This window comes from Platichthys flesus, chromosome 9, assembly GCF_949316205.1.
Source record: "Platichthys flesus chromosome 9, fPlaFle2.1, whole genome shotgun sequence".
NCBI classification, from domain to species: domain Eukaryota; kingdom Metazoa; phylum Chordata; class Actinopteri; order Pleuronectiformes; family Pleuronectidae; genus Platichthys; species Platichthys flesus.
In genome coordinates, this window is record NC_084953.1 from 23,957,312 (window position 1) to 23,973,584 (window position 16,273).

Below are 16,273 nucleotides of genomic sequence, written 5' to 3' on the forward strand. Positions count from 1 at the left end.
GTGGATTACTCAAACCGTGAGGACGACGTGAAGCTAGAAGCTAACACAGCGGCTAGTTTAGCTCACAGTGACTGTACGAGTTAGCAGCAAGCTATCTATTCAGCAGTGACTGTGGGGAAAGGAGCGTGGAGCTGCAGACGACGAGCGAACACCACGACATCGGCAGTGACGGGGTTTCGTTTCCTCCGGACGGATCTTCTCCTCAACTCACCTCTTCTCCAACCACCAGCTCATCCCAAGCGACATCCAGGCCTGCACCGATGCACTAAAGGGGTACCCAGGTTTATTTGAAGTAAAGTAATAAGTGCCGGCTTTAGTTATCAGGTGTGTGGGCCCACATATTGCATTTCAGTGAATTTGAGTGAATTGAAGGTTCTGCATTGATATTTTTGGGTTAAAAAGTCTATTGATATCTGTGAATATTTGTGATAGTGTTTCACTAAAACAGAACAAAGGATATTTTTATTTACTGTGTTTACCTGAAAAGAAGAAACAGGGTTATTTCAGTTATTACATTTCTTGTAAAAGAGGTATAATTCATTTGTTGTGTTTCCTGTGAAAAAAGGGACAATTCCGAGTTTTTACCTTAAAAAAGGGGAATTTATTGTGAAGGTTTAACGACAAAAAGAACATTTATATTTTTATTTTATTGTTATATTGCATTAATCATTGCATAAGTAAATAATTGAGAACTTATTTTCTTAAAACCGTGTGTGGTGTATTTCATTTACTTACCTTTAATACACAGAGACCTGAGGGGTTAACATCTTTATGAAAAACAGGTTAAAGGTGAAGTTATAAGTAAGTTAAAAACAGTTCATGTGTGTACTTTAAAACAAAAAAAGAGAGATTCAAAACTAACATTAAAACTGAGTTAATCAGGGTTAAAAATAGTTGATAAAGAACCCAAAAGCCCTGCCCTTATCACCATGACTACCAAGGGGAGCGCTACACTAAACTATAGTTTGTTGAATTTTTGTGAAATTATAGAACGACAATAAAAAAAACTGTTGACATTTTATTGCTATTTGTACCTGTTACAACAAAAGAAAACACAGAACGCTTATGAAGAGAAGAAAATACACAGGCAAGTGTAGGCCTACTTTGAAATTAATTAAACTTAGAACTATGTAGGGCTATTTGAGTCCTCCCTGTATTTGTGGGAAATGTATGAAATAAAAAGTACCCTATTTCAAATAAATAAAAACATATAGCTGCAGCCTAAAAGCGTCAAAATATATATTTAGTTTAAAATGTGAAAACAAAAAGTGAGAGCAGGCTAGACTGGAGGCGGACACAAAAACTGAATGTATATTTTGATGCCCCACAGATGTGGCAGCATTTTTCCTGGTGCTGCTGTCAGGTAAATGAGATGGTAAGATAGATGGAGGCAAGAGTAAAAGCAAGACATGGAGATCTGCAGGCAGCTTAAAACAAAGAAATGGAAAGTAAGGGGCCTTATTTGTCATTAAGAGTGTTTTACAAAATGTGGTTAATGATGAAACCCTGGCAGTACAAATTAAGGGTGAGGACAGGATGGCTGAGTCCTGACCTTATCTGTGGTCATCCAGTTAGTGACCTTGGCTGTACATGAGCATGAATCTTCCATACATGCAAAAGCTAGTAATGGTGTTCCACAAGTTACTCTCAAAGGAATTGCTCTGGCCTCCAACACCGTAACAAATCTTTGATTTCTGTTTGATCAGGTCCCATCCTTTTACTCCCACATAAAACCTACTTCAAGGACTACCTTTCTTTAGCAACTTAAAATTGCAGTAATTGAAAAGAGAAAGAGTTGTCTATAAATAGCTTCCAGCTAATCTAGAATGTAACAACACATGTAGCAACCAGAACTAGAAAATTAGATCAGTGGTTCTCAACCTTTTTTCAGTGACGTACCCCCTTCAAAGAAAAAATTCTGCCGAGTACCCCCTAACCAGCCCAAAGCATTTTTGGTTGAACTAGACACATTCAAATTTAAAACTCCATCAATGTCCATAACATTGCTCATTTGTAGTGGTCTCTCTTGAACTATTTCGAAATAAAAAGATATAAAAATAACTAAAGACTTAGTTATATAAAATACTTTATATAACTAAATAAAGATTTGTGCACCTCAAAATAATTATCAACTCTTTTGGGATCATAATAAAGATATGTTCTCAATCTGAACTATTGAACTTAATTATAGCTAAACACTTCTTCCCAAAAAATAAATCATTAACTTAGTTTTAAATAAAAGATTAGCTCAAAACATATTTTTTAAAATATTTATCATCTTAAAATATCTTCTTTAAGGATCGAAAAGAATACTGACGGGTAGCTTGTGTCCGTTTGCTTCCGGGGAGGCTTTTCGCATTGTGTCTTGAGATGACCTGAATTCAGGAAGTTTCCTCTTAAAAAACTCAGGTGGCTTACCAACATGACTTTCATGTTTTGTCTGGAGATACCGCTGAAGATGTGGTGGCTTAATGCCACTGTTGGCTAATCTCTCCCCACAGAAAAAACAAAAAGGGTAAATAACCCAATCTATGTTATTGTTAATATTATTGAAGTGTCTTTCTGTTATTTTATTGTGAAATATTTGCTCGCTTTAAGGTCATACAATTTCATTTCCGATTTATATTACATGCTTTTATTTTGAAAGGGTACCGGTAGAGACGCGGACTTCTTGTTATAAATCATTAACTTCACAACGGAAAACTTTAACGTTTTAGCGCCCCTCCGAAGAGGCACAAGCTCTCACGGTGTTGTTTAAGGAAGGCTCTCTGCTCTGGTTTCGCCTTCTTTGGTACTTGTCCCTCCGTGTTTCAGCAGCATTGCTGCTGCACTTCAACTCGACTCCATTGTTGAAGTTTTCAAGGCAGGTGATGACAGGTGATGACAGGCGGCGTGTGCCACGTTGGGTCAAACCATTGGTATGGGGGAGGCTCTGTTTTTTTAGGATAATTAAAATTGAAAAGCCTACTGAATATAAAATTTAGTTCATGAACTTACACTTATATTTTATTGAATATTTGTTAAATAACAATTTTTCAAGGATTTTTGAATGGATGCTAATTTTAAATATATTAAAAAAAAATCTCAAGTACCCCCTGGAGTAGCTTCAAGTACCCCCAGGGGTACGCGTACCCCCATTTGAGAATCACTGAATTAGATCATATGTATCCCTTATTAGCTTCTCAGCACTGGCTCTGCATTGGCTCCCTGTAAAAAACGAATTTAAAATCTTCCTTCTCACTCTATAAAAGCCCCAATATGTCTCATGCATCGTTTAGTTTGGTTTTCTATTTGAGTTTTTTTACTAAGTCAAGATTTGTTCCCTTCAAAGTATGGCAGAGTACTTTCTTTAATACGATGCTTGAAGCTGGTTTGCCAGCAATCCTTCTGAGGTCATTCTCTCATTTAATCCTCTACATGACCTTACCATCTCTACCCTTAGAAAAACAGATGTACTACATAGTTCTGAGCACTCAAAGACTGATAGATCCGGTCAATACACTCAAAATATAATTTCTAAGAATAATACTGCTTTCAGTTTTTTCTATTCTATGATAAAACACTTGCATTGCTCTCCAACCCATCTGGCGACACCCTTGCTCACCAACAATGGTTGAAAACCCGTGACGAGATCTCCTCAAAGCTTCGTAATCCCTGCCAGACCTGCGGCTTAACACCTGGAAGCTATTCCCCCTTACTCCCCAAGAAGTGGCACAGGTGCAAATGCAGCTCTCCATCATCCATGCTTACCTTGCTATCTCAGGCTCCACAAGAAGGAATATTGATTGATTGAAATTATTGTACATTTGACCTCTTGTGAGATTCGCCTAAAATGCCTGTCTGAGGAATGCCCAAATTAAATTGAAAGCAGTTCTTGAACCATTTGGAGTACATGCATGATCTTGGTCTCTTTTGAAAGGTAACATTCTGAACTCCCCCCCCCCCCAGAATCACTCTAAGTGTTACTGGCATTGAGTAATAGCAGTTGTCCACAGTGAAGTAGAGGTTTTTATTTCCGCTGGAATATTTTTTAATAAACAGATGCCTGCAGATGACTCTAGCTGGGACTTATGAGCTGGAACCCTAGCATGAAGCCTTGAGTAGCCCAAGTTCAAATTTGAAAACAATTCCACAAAAAAATGAATATTTGTAACCATGGTAACCAACCTGTGGTGTTTGTGTTTTTGTGTTTATAGTTTGTTGCTGTGTTGTCCTGTGTGGCAGGGGGCGTGGCACACTTGCCTCCAATTCAACTAATCATTCCTGCAATATAAGCCTGGTCGTCTCGTCACTTCGACGCCAGATTATTCTGCTGTCTACGGTAGCTAGTCGCAGCCTGAACACTCCACTTATGCTCTTCGTCCTCCAACCCGCCAGGACCTTCAAGCCAGCCAGCACCCTGCCTCACCAGCCTCCTCCTGCATCATCAGCAATAAACTTTGTTCCATACCCATCAACTACCACTCCGTGTCTGCTTTGGGGTCCGATCCTTAATTTAAATCCTGACACAACCAGACTAAAAACCATAATTTTACACTAAAAAACATACTTTATATAAAGGAGACAAAACCAGTCATATGGTTTAAAATTTATACAAATAAACATCTTTCATATATTTTAGCAACATGTAGCAGTCACGACGGGGAGGAAACACTGACGCACGGGGCTCTGGGACCAGCTGGACACTGTTGCGCAGTGATTTGCGTTGTGTAACGTGTTTGACGCTTAAAACAGCGCACCTTGGCGCTGCCCGTTGGGGGCAGTTTGCGATCAGGTTAAGTAAAACAGTTATGATAAATTGAGGGGCACTAAATCATTTTTAAGTTGCTGCTCTAAAGGCTTGCAAGCAGATGGCACAGACGATGCAGACTATGCAATTTGTCTGTAAATTGTAAATATTTCATTGTCTTTTGTTTTATTCTGTGCCTGATAGGCAGAACATGGATAAAGTGTGCGTGCGATGTCAACAAGGATAACAGCAGACATTTTGTTTCAAAACCTGGTGTAAATAACACATCGAGTCGAATTTTAATTTCTGAGTTTACTGCATACTTTTTCGTGTTTACAGTGTACCTGAATATTTGTAGTTGTATATTCAAATTATTTGGGCTTAGAGTGCAAGGGAAACCTATTGGGTCTATGTAAATAATATATAAAGTGTAGGGGTCTAGACCAGACATGGGCAAAGTACGGCCCGCTGGGCTTTCTAATCCGGCATGCCGAACTGTCACAGTTTTGAAGGAGTACAACATCAGCCGTCACTTTGCTACGAAGCATGCTAACTACGCTAGCAAGCAGTCAACGCAAGAACAGGCGGCTACGGCTCAGAGGTTGGTGGCTAATTTATAGACTCAGCAACATCTTTTTCATCGACAAGATGCGATCAAGAGTCAACTACCAAGGCAAGTTTTTTGCTCACCAAACCACTGTTATAGCTACAGCCTCATAAATTAGGTTTTGCTCAACCCAGTGGGTCAAATTGTAACGACAAGACAAAGTAACACGCAAAGCAACATCAAGAAAACACAAAAGTGCAAAACAGGTGGTGAGAGAGAACAAAAGAACCAGACACTAACCTGAGAGGAGACACCTCCACAGAACAGGCAACATTTCCACAACTCAAAACCATTAGAGCCCGAAACGGTCAAGTTTACAACAAACCCGCTTATACTAACAACGGGACCTCTCCAACTTCCCCCAATACCCTCCACCTAATCATGCTCATCATGCTCAACAGAGAAGAAAGAGTGACGAAAAGGAGGATGAGAGAGAAGGAGGAGAACGTAGAGTAAGTAGAATATCACAGTGCGGAGCTTAAAGTTGTCTATCTGAAATTAGGAACCAAAAATACATACAATTTAGCAAAGTCTCTATTCAAAGCTGCTACATCAAGTGTTTATAAAAGTGCGGTGATCCATGACTAATATGCAAAGTGGTCACAGAGTAAATGGTTTTGTATTTATATAGCGCTTTTCTAATCTTGATGACTACTCAAAGCTCTTTACAGTACAGATTTACATGCACACATACATTCATAGAGTGCATCTATTCGCAGCACTTTGTTATTCTATGGGAGGCCATTCAGGGTTCAGCATCTTGCCCGAGGACACTTCTGCATGCAGATGGGTCAGACTGGGGATCGAACCGCCGACCTTCAGGTTGGAGGATGACCACTCTACCCCTCAGCCACAGTAGTTGACTAGAAAATTACAACCTAAAGTGAGTTGGTGGTAGAGTGTCGGACAATGCTGGACAATGACCTGCATTACAAACCTGAAGCAGCCTTCAGAGTCAGAAAATGTTCCTACTCATTTCTGATATGTATTGTTAAACCGTAAGTTGTAGCACTGCATTACTTTTATCAACAGACAAACATTAAATCCTTCATTGTATTTATCTACAAAAGGTCTCCCATATTCACACAGTATGTCTCTTTAAAGAACAGAAGTGTTGAAAAGATTTGCTATTGACTGGTTCAATCAAAGCCAAGAAAAGTCAAACAAAGAGAGTCAGACCAAAGCTCCTGATGAATTAAAAGTAAAAAAACGTATTGAAGATTTTTGCATCCATGTGTGTGTTGAGCAAAGGGTTATTTTTCTGCAAGCAAGTGAAATCTGTTCACACTGCAATGAAAAGTTATCATGAATTAATAAATGGAGCTCCCCAGTGACAAAGAACCTGGCATTATAGGGCATTGCTTTTCCACCCAACAATGCTTTCAGAATCTGGTTTGTAGGTTTGACACAAAACAAAATAATGCAGCCTGAAGCTCATAAATCTCAGAGAAGTATCCCAGAGGGGAGAGACTTATTGTGTGGAGCTGCTGTAAGTTGTTTTGCCAGAAGCTGATCAGTAAAGTACACCCAAAGTCAGATACAACTAATTAGGCATAGCTCAGTGAAATTTGCCATTGGTGCACAACACATGCAGCAGTGGAACAGAACATTGTCCTGAGTTTAAAATAGGACTGACTGTTTATTTTATACTTTCTACATTTTGGCATTAAGTCAAGTAAAACAATTGAGAGATGTTGCACAGTGTGAAGTTGGCAGTGTTTTCTGTGGATCAAGAGGTTTGACCCGGCATTTTAAGGGGTGTGTAGACTTTGGGCATGCAAGAAGAAGCAGTTAGGTGAAGCTGGTAAAAAGCTACCTGGCTATCCCAGCTACCATACTCTGAAAGAGATGATTTTATTTCCTGGCCAGAAACATTAATACCCAGCAGCGATCAAGCTTACACTCAGCCCACATGGATGCTCTTTTCCTCTGAACACTGCTAGCCTAGAGCACTGGAAGAGAATGATACATGCAGAGGACATTAATGTGGTGGAGAAACAGAGGCAGACATTAACCTTTGCAGTGGAATACATTTTTCCTCCATGCACACTCTTCATGGAATTGTATTATGGTGAGTAAGTTTTGCATGTCCGCATAGATGATCCATTAATGAAACAGAGGTGCCATAGCTGTAGAGGATGCAAGACAAAAAAATGTCAACTTTGAAAGACAACAACATTTGAGAGATTTGGGATTTGGTCTGGACCCAGTTTTCCAGACATTCTCCAGAGTTCATGTCTGAAAAAAGCTTGAAGGTAGAGTAAACTATAATAATGCAAGACCATTTTTGTCAAAGAACACGAGGTGGGATGTAGGGGCGGGATTGAGGTCTCTGAACCGTCATAAACTGTATATATCAGCTGTTTGCTAATCCTCTTTTCTTCAAGAAAATGTGATAATTTCTTAGCAAAGGTGTCCTCAGATAACGTACATCGCTTGTTTTAGAATGTAGCAATTCTAGAAATTGGAAATGTTTGCTTCAAACTAGCCCTTCAAATGCTAAAGCACTACAGACTACCTTGATCTCAGAGAAGATGGCAGACAATTAGAGGGCATAGACAGTCAGGGTCACCTGCGTGAGGAGAGATGGCCGTCACTGCGAGGACTTTTAGTCAAAGCCAAAGGGAAAAGCATCTGTTTGGTATTAATTAAGTTTTAACCAGAGTACCAACTAGGGATGAGCGAGTACAGCATTATCTGTATCTGTATCTGTATCTGTTAACCATATGAATTATCTGTATCCGTATCCGTACTCGGAGTGGGCGGGGCCTAACCCGGAAGTGGGTGTGATTTAACCCGGGAGTGTGTGTGTGTGTGTGTGTGTGTGTGTGTGTGAGTGTGTGTTTGAGTGAGTAAGAGAGAGACATAGAGAGAGAGGGGGAGAGTGTGTGTGTGTGTGTGTGTAGCTTAATTTGTAATATTTTTTATACCACTACTACCTAGAATGTGTCAGACACTGACGGTTTAAAAAAAAAAAAAAACTCCAACGACTGGCAGAGAGAGGGAGAGAGAGAGAGAGAGAGTGAGCGTAGCCAGACGCTAGAGAGTAGTCAGACACTTAATGCGTGAAGTAAAAAAAAAAAACTGTTTAAAAAAAAAAAAAAAAAAAAATCTCCGACAGGCAGAGACGCAACGCGAGTCGCTTTCTACCAGCACCACGTCTGAACGAACCCACGTTTAACAGAACTCTACTGGTTAATACGTAAGTACAAACTGAAATAAAAACAAACTTCAAGCTGAAGAAACCCTAAACGTTAACCGAAAAGACCCGCGAACCTGAGTGACTGAGAGAGACAGAGAGCTGTTCTGTGAGTGAGTGAGCAGAGCGGTGTGTGAAGGGGAGGAGCGCTGTGATGCTGTGTGAGGATTTTCATTCAGTCCGAGCACAGATATTGACTCGTATTACTCGCATAATACTCATGCTCGGCAAAAGTGCTTTATCCGTACCGGATACTCGTTTCAGCCGAGTATCCGGCTCATCTCTAGTACCAACAGTGAACCTGATATCTGTGAATATGGACAAAACTTTCTGGATTTTTTGGACAGTCTACCAATGTAGGTTTTGTTGCTGAATTACAAAGCTCGATTTCAAAACGTTGTGAACTTGGGTCTGCATATTGTGTGGATTGCTTAACAGACCTCTGAAATAGCTAAGATGTTTTGTATGAAAAAATAGCGCCAGTTCAATAAATCATTCAAACGTATATATAATAACCACTCACATGAGAGAAAGAAGATTCTGTTACATTATACTATAAACTATAATTTAAGCTATAAAAGCTTAATTGCAGATAATCCAGGTATGATAAACACAAAGTTGTCTAACATAGACTGTTTATAAAAAGCTCTGTAAAACAACATACCGTACACAAACAGCAGAAGATGACAATATAATGTCGAATTGTTTTAGGAGGACTCACTAATGATTCAATAATTCTGAAGTAGCGCCGGAGTTTTACCACAGGAAAAGAGCAGCACATTACAAACAGGCAGGTTTAGAATGGACACTGCACTAGCTTAACAAATGTGAGGACATTCGCTAAGTTTTTTTTGCAGCTAAGACGAAGTTCGATAAACTCACTATATATAATATATGTAATATAAATCATACAGAAAAGTAATTACAGAAAAAAATCCCTATTTACCACGAAAACACAATCAGGCTAGTGGCAGAAACTTGGACTATGGGCAGAGAAGGTCTCTGGTTCGTCTCTGGTTCGACTCCACGGAGAGACAACAAAAGACGAACCTGGATTGATCTGTCCAAAAATCCAAGAGTCTCCCTACCCTGTCTAGTGCCCCTGAGCAAGGCACCTTACTCCCCCAACGTCTGCTCCCCGAGCGCCGTACATGGTCGCTCACTGCTCTATGTGCCCTGCACCAGATGGGTAAAAAGCAGAGATTAAATTTCCCTACCTGCATGAGTGTGCCTTTGCATGTCTGTTCATGTGTTTGGGATGAATAAATGGATCTTAATCTTAATCTTAGTTTAAATATAAAATATGGATCCCTGTCAGTAATTAATGACTATTACTGACTCTGAGATCCAGAGTCAGTAACAGTGATAGCTCACACTGCTTTTCCATGATCATATTGTGACTTTTGCTAACATATGAGACTATAACAAAGCAATTACTGGTCATGTAAGACTGTCAGAAGTATTGTTATTTACCTACAGGATACTGCAAATAATTCACTTCAATCTTGTGTTGTCCCACAAAACTCCACTCAAGGCAGATTCTAAACAACAAAATAATAATGTTTAAGGTGGATATATTAACAAATTAAGTAGTTTTTTTAATGAAGAATTTAGGCATGGATATTGTTAAGATTCTAAAAATGCCTCTATCAGGAGAGACTTCAAGAAAAAGTATTGCTGTGCAGTTTAAGAATTGAAGGTGGTGTGAAAAAAATGTGTCTATTTGGCGATTGGAACCCCTGTGATGGTATCATGGTTTAAACAGGTGTGGCTTCATGGTATAGAAACCATTCATCCCTGGGACTAGACACTGGTGGTGGTTGATAGAACCTAGAAAATGTTGAGGGTCTGATGAGATGAGTGGACTCAGCTGGGCTTGACCGAAGCATTGCATATCGAAACAGAGGGAAACTGGAAAAGTGGAGGATCACAGCTAATCACTGAAATGACAGCTGACAGTGACCGAGAGAGAACATAATTTGACAGGAATTATATGATTGGCTAATTGAGATAATGTCAAAATCGGTTTGGATTAGTGTAATCATCCAACAATTAGCCGATTATAAGAGGCAGGGATAGTAAAATAATTGTGAATGAATGTGATATCCAAGTCCTCCTGATTGAACATAAGTTTAACAGACTATAGACCACAGATTTGACTAAAATAGCATATAATGCATTGTTATCGATTAAACTGGCAGCATATATTAAAGAATTTTAAAAGCTTCACCTTGAACAGAGGTTAGTCTAAATGTACGAGCAATAATTATGCCTCGTTACCAACTATTAATAAGAAAGTAATTGACGTACTAATAATACTCGATATATTAAGAAAGATTATTAAATTATAATAATAATTATTATAATATTATTAAATATTAAGAGTTAATTCTTAAATCAAAAGTAAGGTATTAAAATTAAAACAATTCAGACATTTGAAAATAGAATATACCAAGTTCACATAATAAAATAAGTAGACATGTTAATTAAACTAGATAGGTGCTCGGAAATTGCAAACATCTGTCAAGGCCAACTCTAGCCTGACGTTGTCAGACTCACAATTCTAGTCCCTGACCCGGAAATAAAATTCCCCTTGCTCAATTGGATAGACCTAAAACCAATCAGAGCAACGTAGTATGTGACGTATGTTAAGCAACGCATTGTGAGTTATTTACTAACGCCGGGTTCACACCGGACGCTGAAGCGATGCCGAAGCAACGCTTCAGCGCAGCGCCAAGCCTTAAATAACAGCTGGCTCCCATCCACTCCCATGTTAAAACTTTGTGCGGGTCACACCGGAGGCTGAAGAACCACGCTGCGCCAAGGCTGCCTCGCGCCGTGCAGCTATCGTTTCGGCATCGAGTCTATTTTTGGCGCTTGGCGCGAGCGTATCGCACCAGGAAACACACTGAAAAACGATCTTAAACTATATTGATGACATATTTTATATGATATTAATGATGAAATATGCATCCCATACTTTGAAGTCCCCTTCTGTTGTCCTGGAGTTTTCATTTGACCAATGACATTAGTCAGGACTTCACAGAAACTACCTCATTCGCTGTAACAAATCCTCAGAGATGGAGAACTTGCAACATCTTCACCTGTATCTGTCTCGTGAAGATCATGTTCCCTGTCCTGAAGCTGTCAAAAAACGCCAAATCTCGCAATGTTTAGAAAAGGGATATAATAGGTTGCTGGATCGGCACCCTGATCTGGATAGGGACCAACATGTAATGGGTTCTTTCCTGACACATACAACGTCCTTCCACCAAGTGCTGTGATAATCTGTCCAGTAGTTTATGCATAATCCTGCTAACAAACACAGAGATGAAAACATCATCTCCTTGGCGGAGGTAAGGAGATGCCATATAAGCTGCTTAGTAAAAGGTGGTAAGTTTTATGTGATGCAGGCCCTCAATTAAAACCGAATTTTCTCCAAGCCCGAGCTGAGAAACATGGCTGATGACACTTGAGTAATTCTCTCAGACTTGACAAAGCTTCTCCAGAGCCATACAGAACAATATAGAACAGCTTTCATGGCTGAGTAGAACTTCATGATTAGTAATTTGACTCAGACATGTAAAATGCTTCACTGGTTTCTTTTTCTCTCACTTTTTCTCACAAGTTCACACAAACAGTCACACAAACACACACTCATCTAGACATCCAGCAATATGACTCAAAGTGTGTGTCTGTGAAGCGATGTGAGCCTTTTTATTTTATCTTTGTTATTCAACAGTAGATGTGGCCAGTTTACCTGAAGTAAATGAGGTAACTAAAGAACACGCAAAAACACAGGTGAAGTACAGACAAGACAACTCACTGAGTTGTGAGTCAGCCTCACTGTGGCAGCCTTCATCACCATTCAGATTGCATGTTGAAGTAAGTAAGGTTTAAATACTGCAGGCTGATTCCAGGCCTGTTTCTATCTTGAGCACATTAAATGTTCCCTCTGCAAGGACCTGTCTGACACGGTTCAGCTGAAATTTGGCTTTCATGAGATGGTGCGTGTTCTCTGGACTCCTCTGTGGAGGGTTGTTATGCCTCCTTTCACTGTGGACCAGATTTACACTGTACAGGCTGCTGAGGGGACTGCCCAGTCTCAGAGGATACTGCCTCTTCAGCCAGACGATGATCACGTTCCAGCAGTGTGGATACGAGTGATCACCAGACCACATGACTTTATAAATGCAGACTGAAATTCCACATCTGGATCAAATGGCACTTTGTAAAGCCCAGTACTGCTTTCTGGGCATGAGACGCTCCAGCCCTCTTCTCAGCCTTGCGTTTCCAAATCGCTTCTCCAGAAAAAAAGGCCCGGGAAAAGATTTTTCTGTTTCCATAATCCCTGACCCTCAGCCTGTAGAGAGGTTATAAGCGTCATTCACAGAAATAACAAAGTGTCCTGTACTGCTCTACCCGGGGAGACTGTACACCAGATGCTCTCGGGTGCAAAAACGGTCTCTGCCATGGTAAAAGAGATGATTCAGAGGAGCTGGCAAATGGTATTTTCGTATAAGATACAGTTTTCTCTATGTTTGCACATCGCAGTACAGCCTAGGTTTGTCTTTGTCATTAAAGGATAATGAAACCTGAAAAGGTGTTTAAGGTTATAAATATTTATTGCCTTTTGGCTGTTTAGTAATGAAGATGTTAAAGAGCAGGACAGAGAATAATGTGCTTACCAGAGGATGTTGAGTACAGTGCAGGTTGTCAGGCCGCCAAGAACTGCTCGACGAAACCACAGGATCTGGAAAGAGAGCATGGTGAGCATCATTACTCAGGAGCAGTAACAGCAGACTGTGCATCAACATTAGTACATTAACATAAATGTGATCATAGCATGCCATACAAAACTTGTGACAATTTAGAAGTGACAAATGATCTGCCATCACCTGCAAGCGTCAGTTTTACACCCAGTTATTTTGTGTGCAAATGAACAATGTTGAGGAAAACTCTTTCACACAGAGAGACAGTTTCTGTGTTTTGATCCACACCCCCTGCTGCACCTGCCTGTCTCAGTATCATTTAAGCAAAAACATCTGTGTACTATGCAAAATACTGCTCTTCAAAGATTTCAGACATAATGATCCATCAGGGATGATGGATGATTGGATTTTGTTGCATATCTGTATCCCAGCCACATGTAAGTGGTAATTTCTTTGAAGCAGAGTGTTGTTCTGACAATGACATTGAGAAAAATAAATCAGTTTCATAAAACAAAAAACTCTGAATACTGGAGAGCAAGAGGATTATATACAGGGTTCTTTATTACCGAAAAAGGAATGCAAAAATGAATATATTAGTGGAACCAGATTGCTGATTAATTGTTTTCGTATTCAATCATAGCAGGTATTAAAAAAAACACAAACATTGGATAAATCATTTTTGGATAAAATATCCGCAGAGATAAAGCAGGAAAGCATCAGTGTCTATGTAAAATATGTAGAATATCAGACCTGAAGCAAATAACTAGGAATTGATTAAAACTATCAAGTGTGTCAGATTGAAAAAAAACAGCAACACTTCTGACCTGAATGATTACATCCAACCCAACCAGCAGGCAGGGTTGAACAGTGACAATAGCCAATGGAAACCAGTGCAGACCAAATCTAAAGTGTATAATAAGTAGCGTGAGGTCAGTACTGCTGATCTGTAAGCTGCACGACTGGACCAGATATCCCCCATCAATGGTGACTAGCATGGCTCTGTATTACAATATTTCTCATAACTGAATGAATACTGCTGAAATCAGTACAGAATGTAGAGGAACACAAACTTACCTGTGTTTTGTTGTGCGAGATCTGTGAGAAAAGCAAAGGCATCACGTTTACAATCCCCCCTGTTGAGACAAAAAATGGAACAGCAGGTAAATCTCACTGGGCTGTGTAATATTTGGTATTTCCTCTTTACTGCACAGAGACAAAACTTTATGAAACGTGTTTTTGCAATGTTCACCCATCTGCTCCATCTGCACTACTTGAAGACAACACCCTTTTCGTGGCATCCTAGTACAGATGAAAAATAAATCAAATCCACCGACCCAAATTTATGTAAACTACAGTTTCCAATATCTCATTTGTCTAAATCCCGTCAACATTTTACATTTGCTCATGTACCCAAAGCGATTTACTACTGAGGGACCACACTAAAGCTACCGTACAGAAGGAGACCTTGATGCCAGCATCAAGGGCTAAACCTGTGTGCTCTATTTTAACAATCCAAGTGCTTGGACTGATGTACATGGTGTGTGTGCAGTCAGGGCATCTCCATATCCACTGCTGAGAGTTTAACAGTGGAGGGAAAAGTTGCTGCAGCGAGTGCATGGCTCAGGGGGATGAGTTTTACATGAGGGTGAGGTAGGTGGTCAGTTGGTTGCAATATGCAACTTCACATCTAGATGCCACTGAGTCCTACACATGGAAGCTTTAATACATTTTTGGAAAATATTGGAGAATAACATGCAATGAACTACAATTGTCTTTGCTGGTTTGAGACTGACGCAGTTGTAATTTTCCTGTCCAGTGCCCATGTTGTATCATTTGAATTGCTGTTGGTCAGTTTGTTAGCAAGATTACACGAAAATTATCAAATCAGTTTTATTGAAACTTGGTGGAAGCCTTGGATACGGGCCAAGAAATAACCATTTAACATTTTGAAGTGGATTCGATTAAGGAGATGATCCAGAATGTTGTTTCCTCTTTTGTTTACAGCGCGTTTAAATTTTTTTGAACTTCGCATGAAATAATGCAGAGATCCTTCTGGTCCTTCAGGTATTTGCTCTGCTGTCTGCCATTCTAGTAAGTAAAAATGTACTCGCACCCATGGTCTTAAAAAAAGGTGTATTCAGGCAAACTGTTGTGCACTGCCATCTAGAGGCAAAGGAAAGCTGCTGTGCTTGTCACCGACAGAAACCTGGTCTGAAGTCAATGTTGCAGTATCTATCTGTTATTTTATCCAGATGATAACATGCGTCTACATAGGTGTTTGCACATCAAACGTCCAATCACAAAACTGTTCCCTCTGCAGAGAAAATAGGAAATACATCAGGGTTTCAGAGTGAACGGGAAATGACATTCAGGTGATTTACTGCCTTTGACAACTAAAACACACTAAAGATCGATGATTAAATGCGTTTAAAAACTACACAGCAAACAAAAGTCATTGTTTTATTATCTGTCTCAGTGGTGTTCTTCAGAGTCCCTTCATAGCCAGGATGTTGTTTGAGAAACTTTTAAATCCTGACCAGAGCACATTGCAGACGTAAACATAATCCTGTTTTTCAATCTTACGAAACCTGATTTAATGTTGTTCTGTATAATGTTCCACACAACTAGCGATGACAAAGTGCAAAGCGGCTGTCATCGTTGGCAGTTTGCATGTTCGAATGGCTCACAGAAGTAATGAAAGCTCAAGGATGCACAGCCAGAGGTGTCACTGAAATGCTAATGAAACGAAGCGATCACCCGCTTTACTGTCACAGCTGATGTGCTGCAGTAACTTCAGGAAATCAAATCAATCAGTCAATCACACTTTATTTGTAGAACACCTTTCATACAAGCACAATGTAACAAAGTGCTTTACATAATAACGCCCCCACACCATCCAAAGCCCTAAACCTCTTGATCTGAGTGAATGTGAATCACATCGCAATAACAATTCACTGGGGTAAGATAAAAAATATGAATAAAATAAGACATTAGTAGAATAATGATGTGGGGGAGGAACAAAACTT

The 16,273-nt window shown here is 39.7% G+C and overlaps 1 protein-coding gene across 1 annotated transcript in view; it reads right to left on the minus strand.

The window, feature by feature from the left end:
* The window catches only part of si:ch211-51h4.2 (uncharacterized), a 101,069-nt gene that overhangs the window by 29,962 nt on the left and 54,834 nt on the right, over window positions 1-16,273 (minus strand). The window contains exons 10-11 of the mRNA XM_062394794.1: window positions 14,322-14,380; window positions 13,224-13,288 (exon numbers count right to left, since the gene is read on the minus strand). Of these exons, the coding sequence (XP_062250778.1) occupies window positions 13,224-13,288; window positions 14,322-14,380 (124 nt within the window). The remainder of the gene's footprint in view (window positions 1-13,223; window positions 13,289-14,321; window positions 14,381-16,273) is intronic.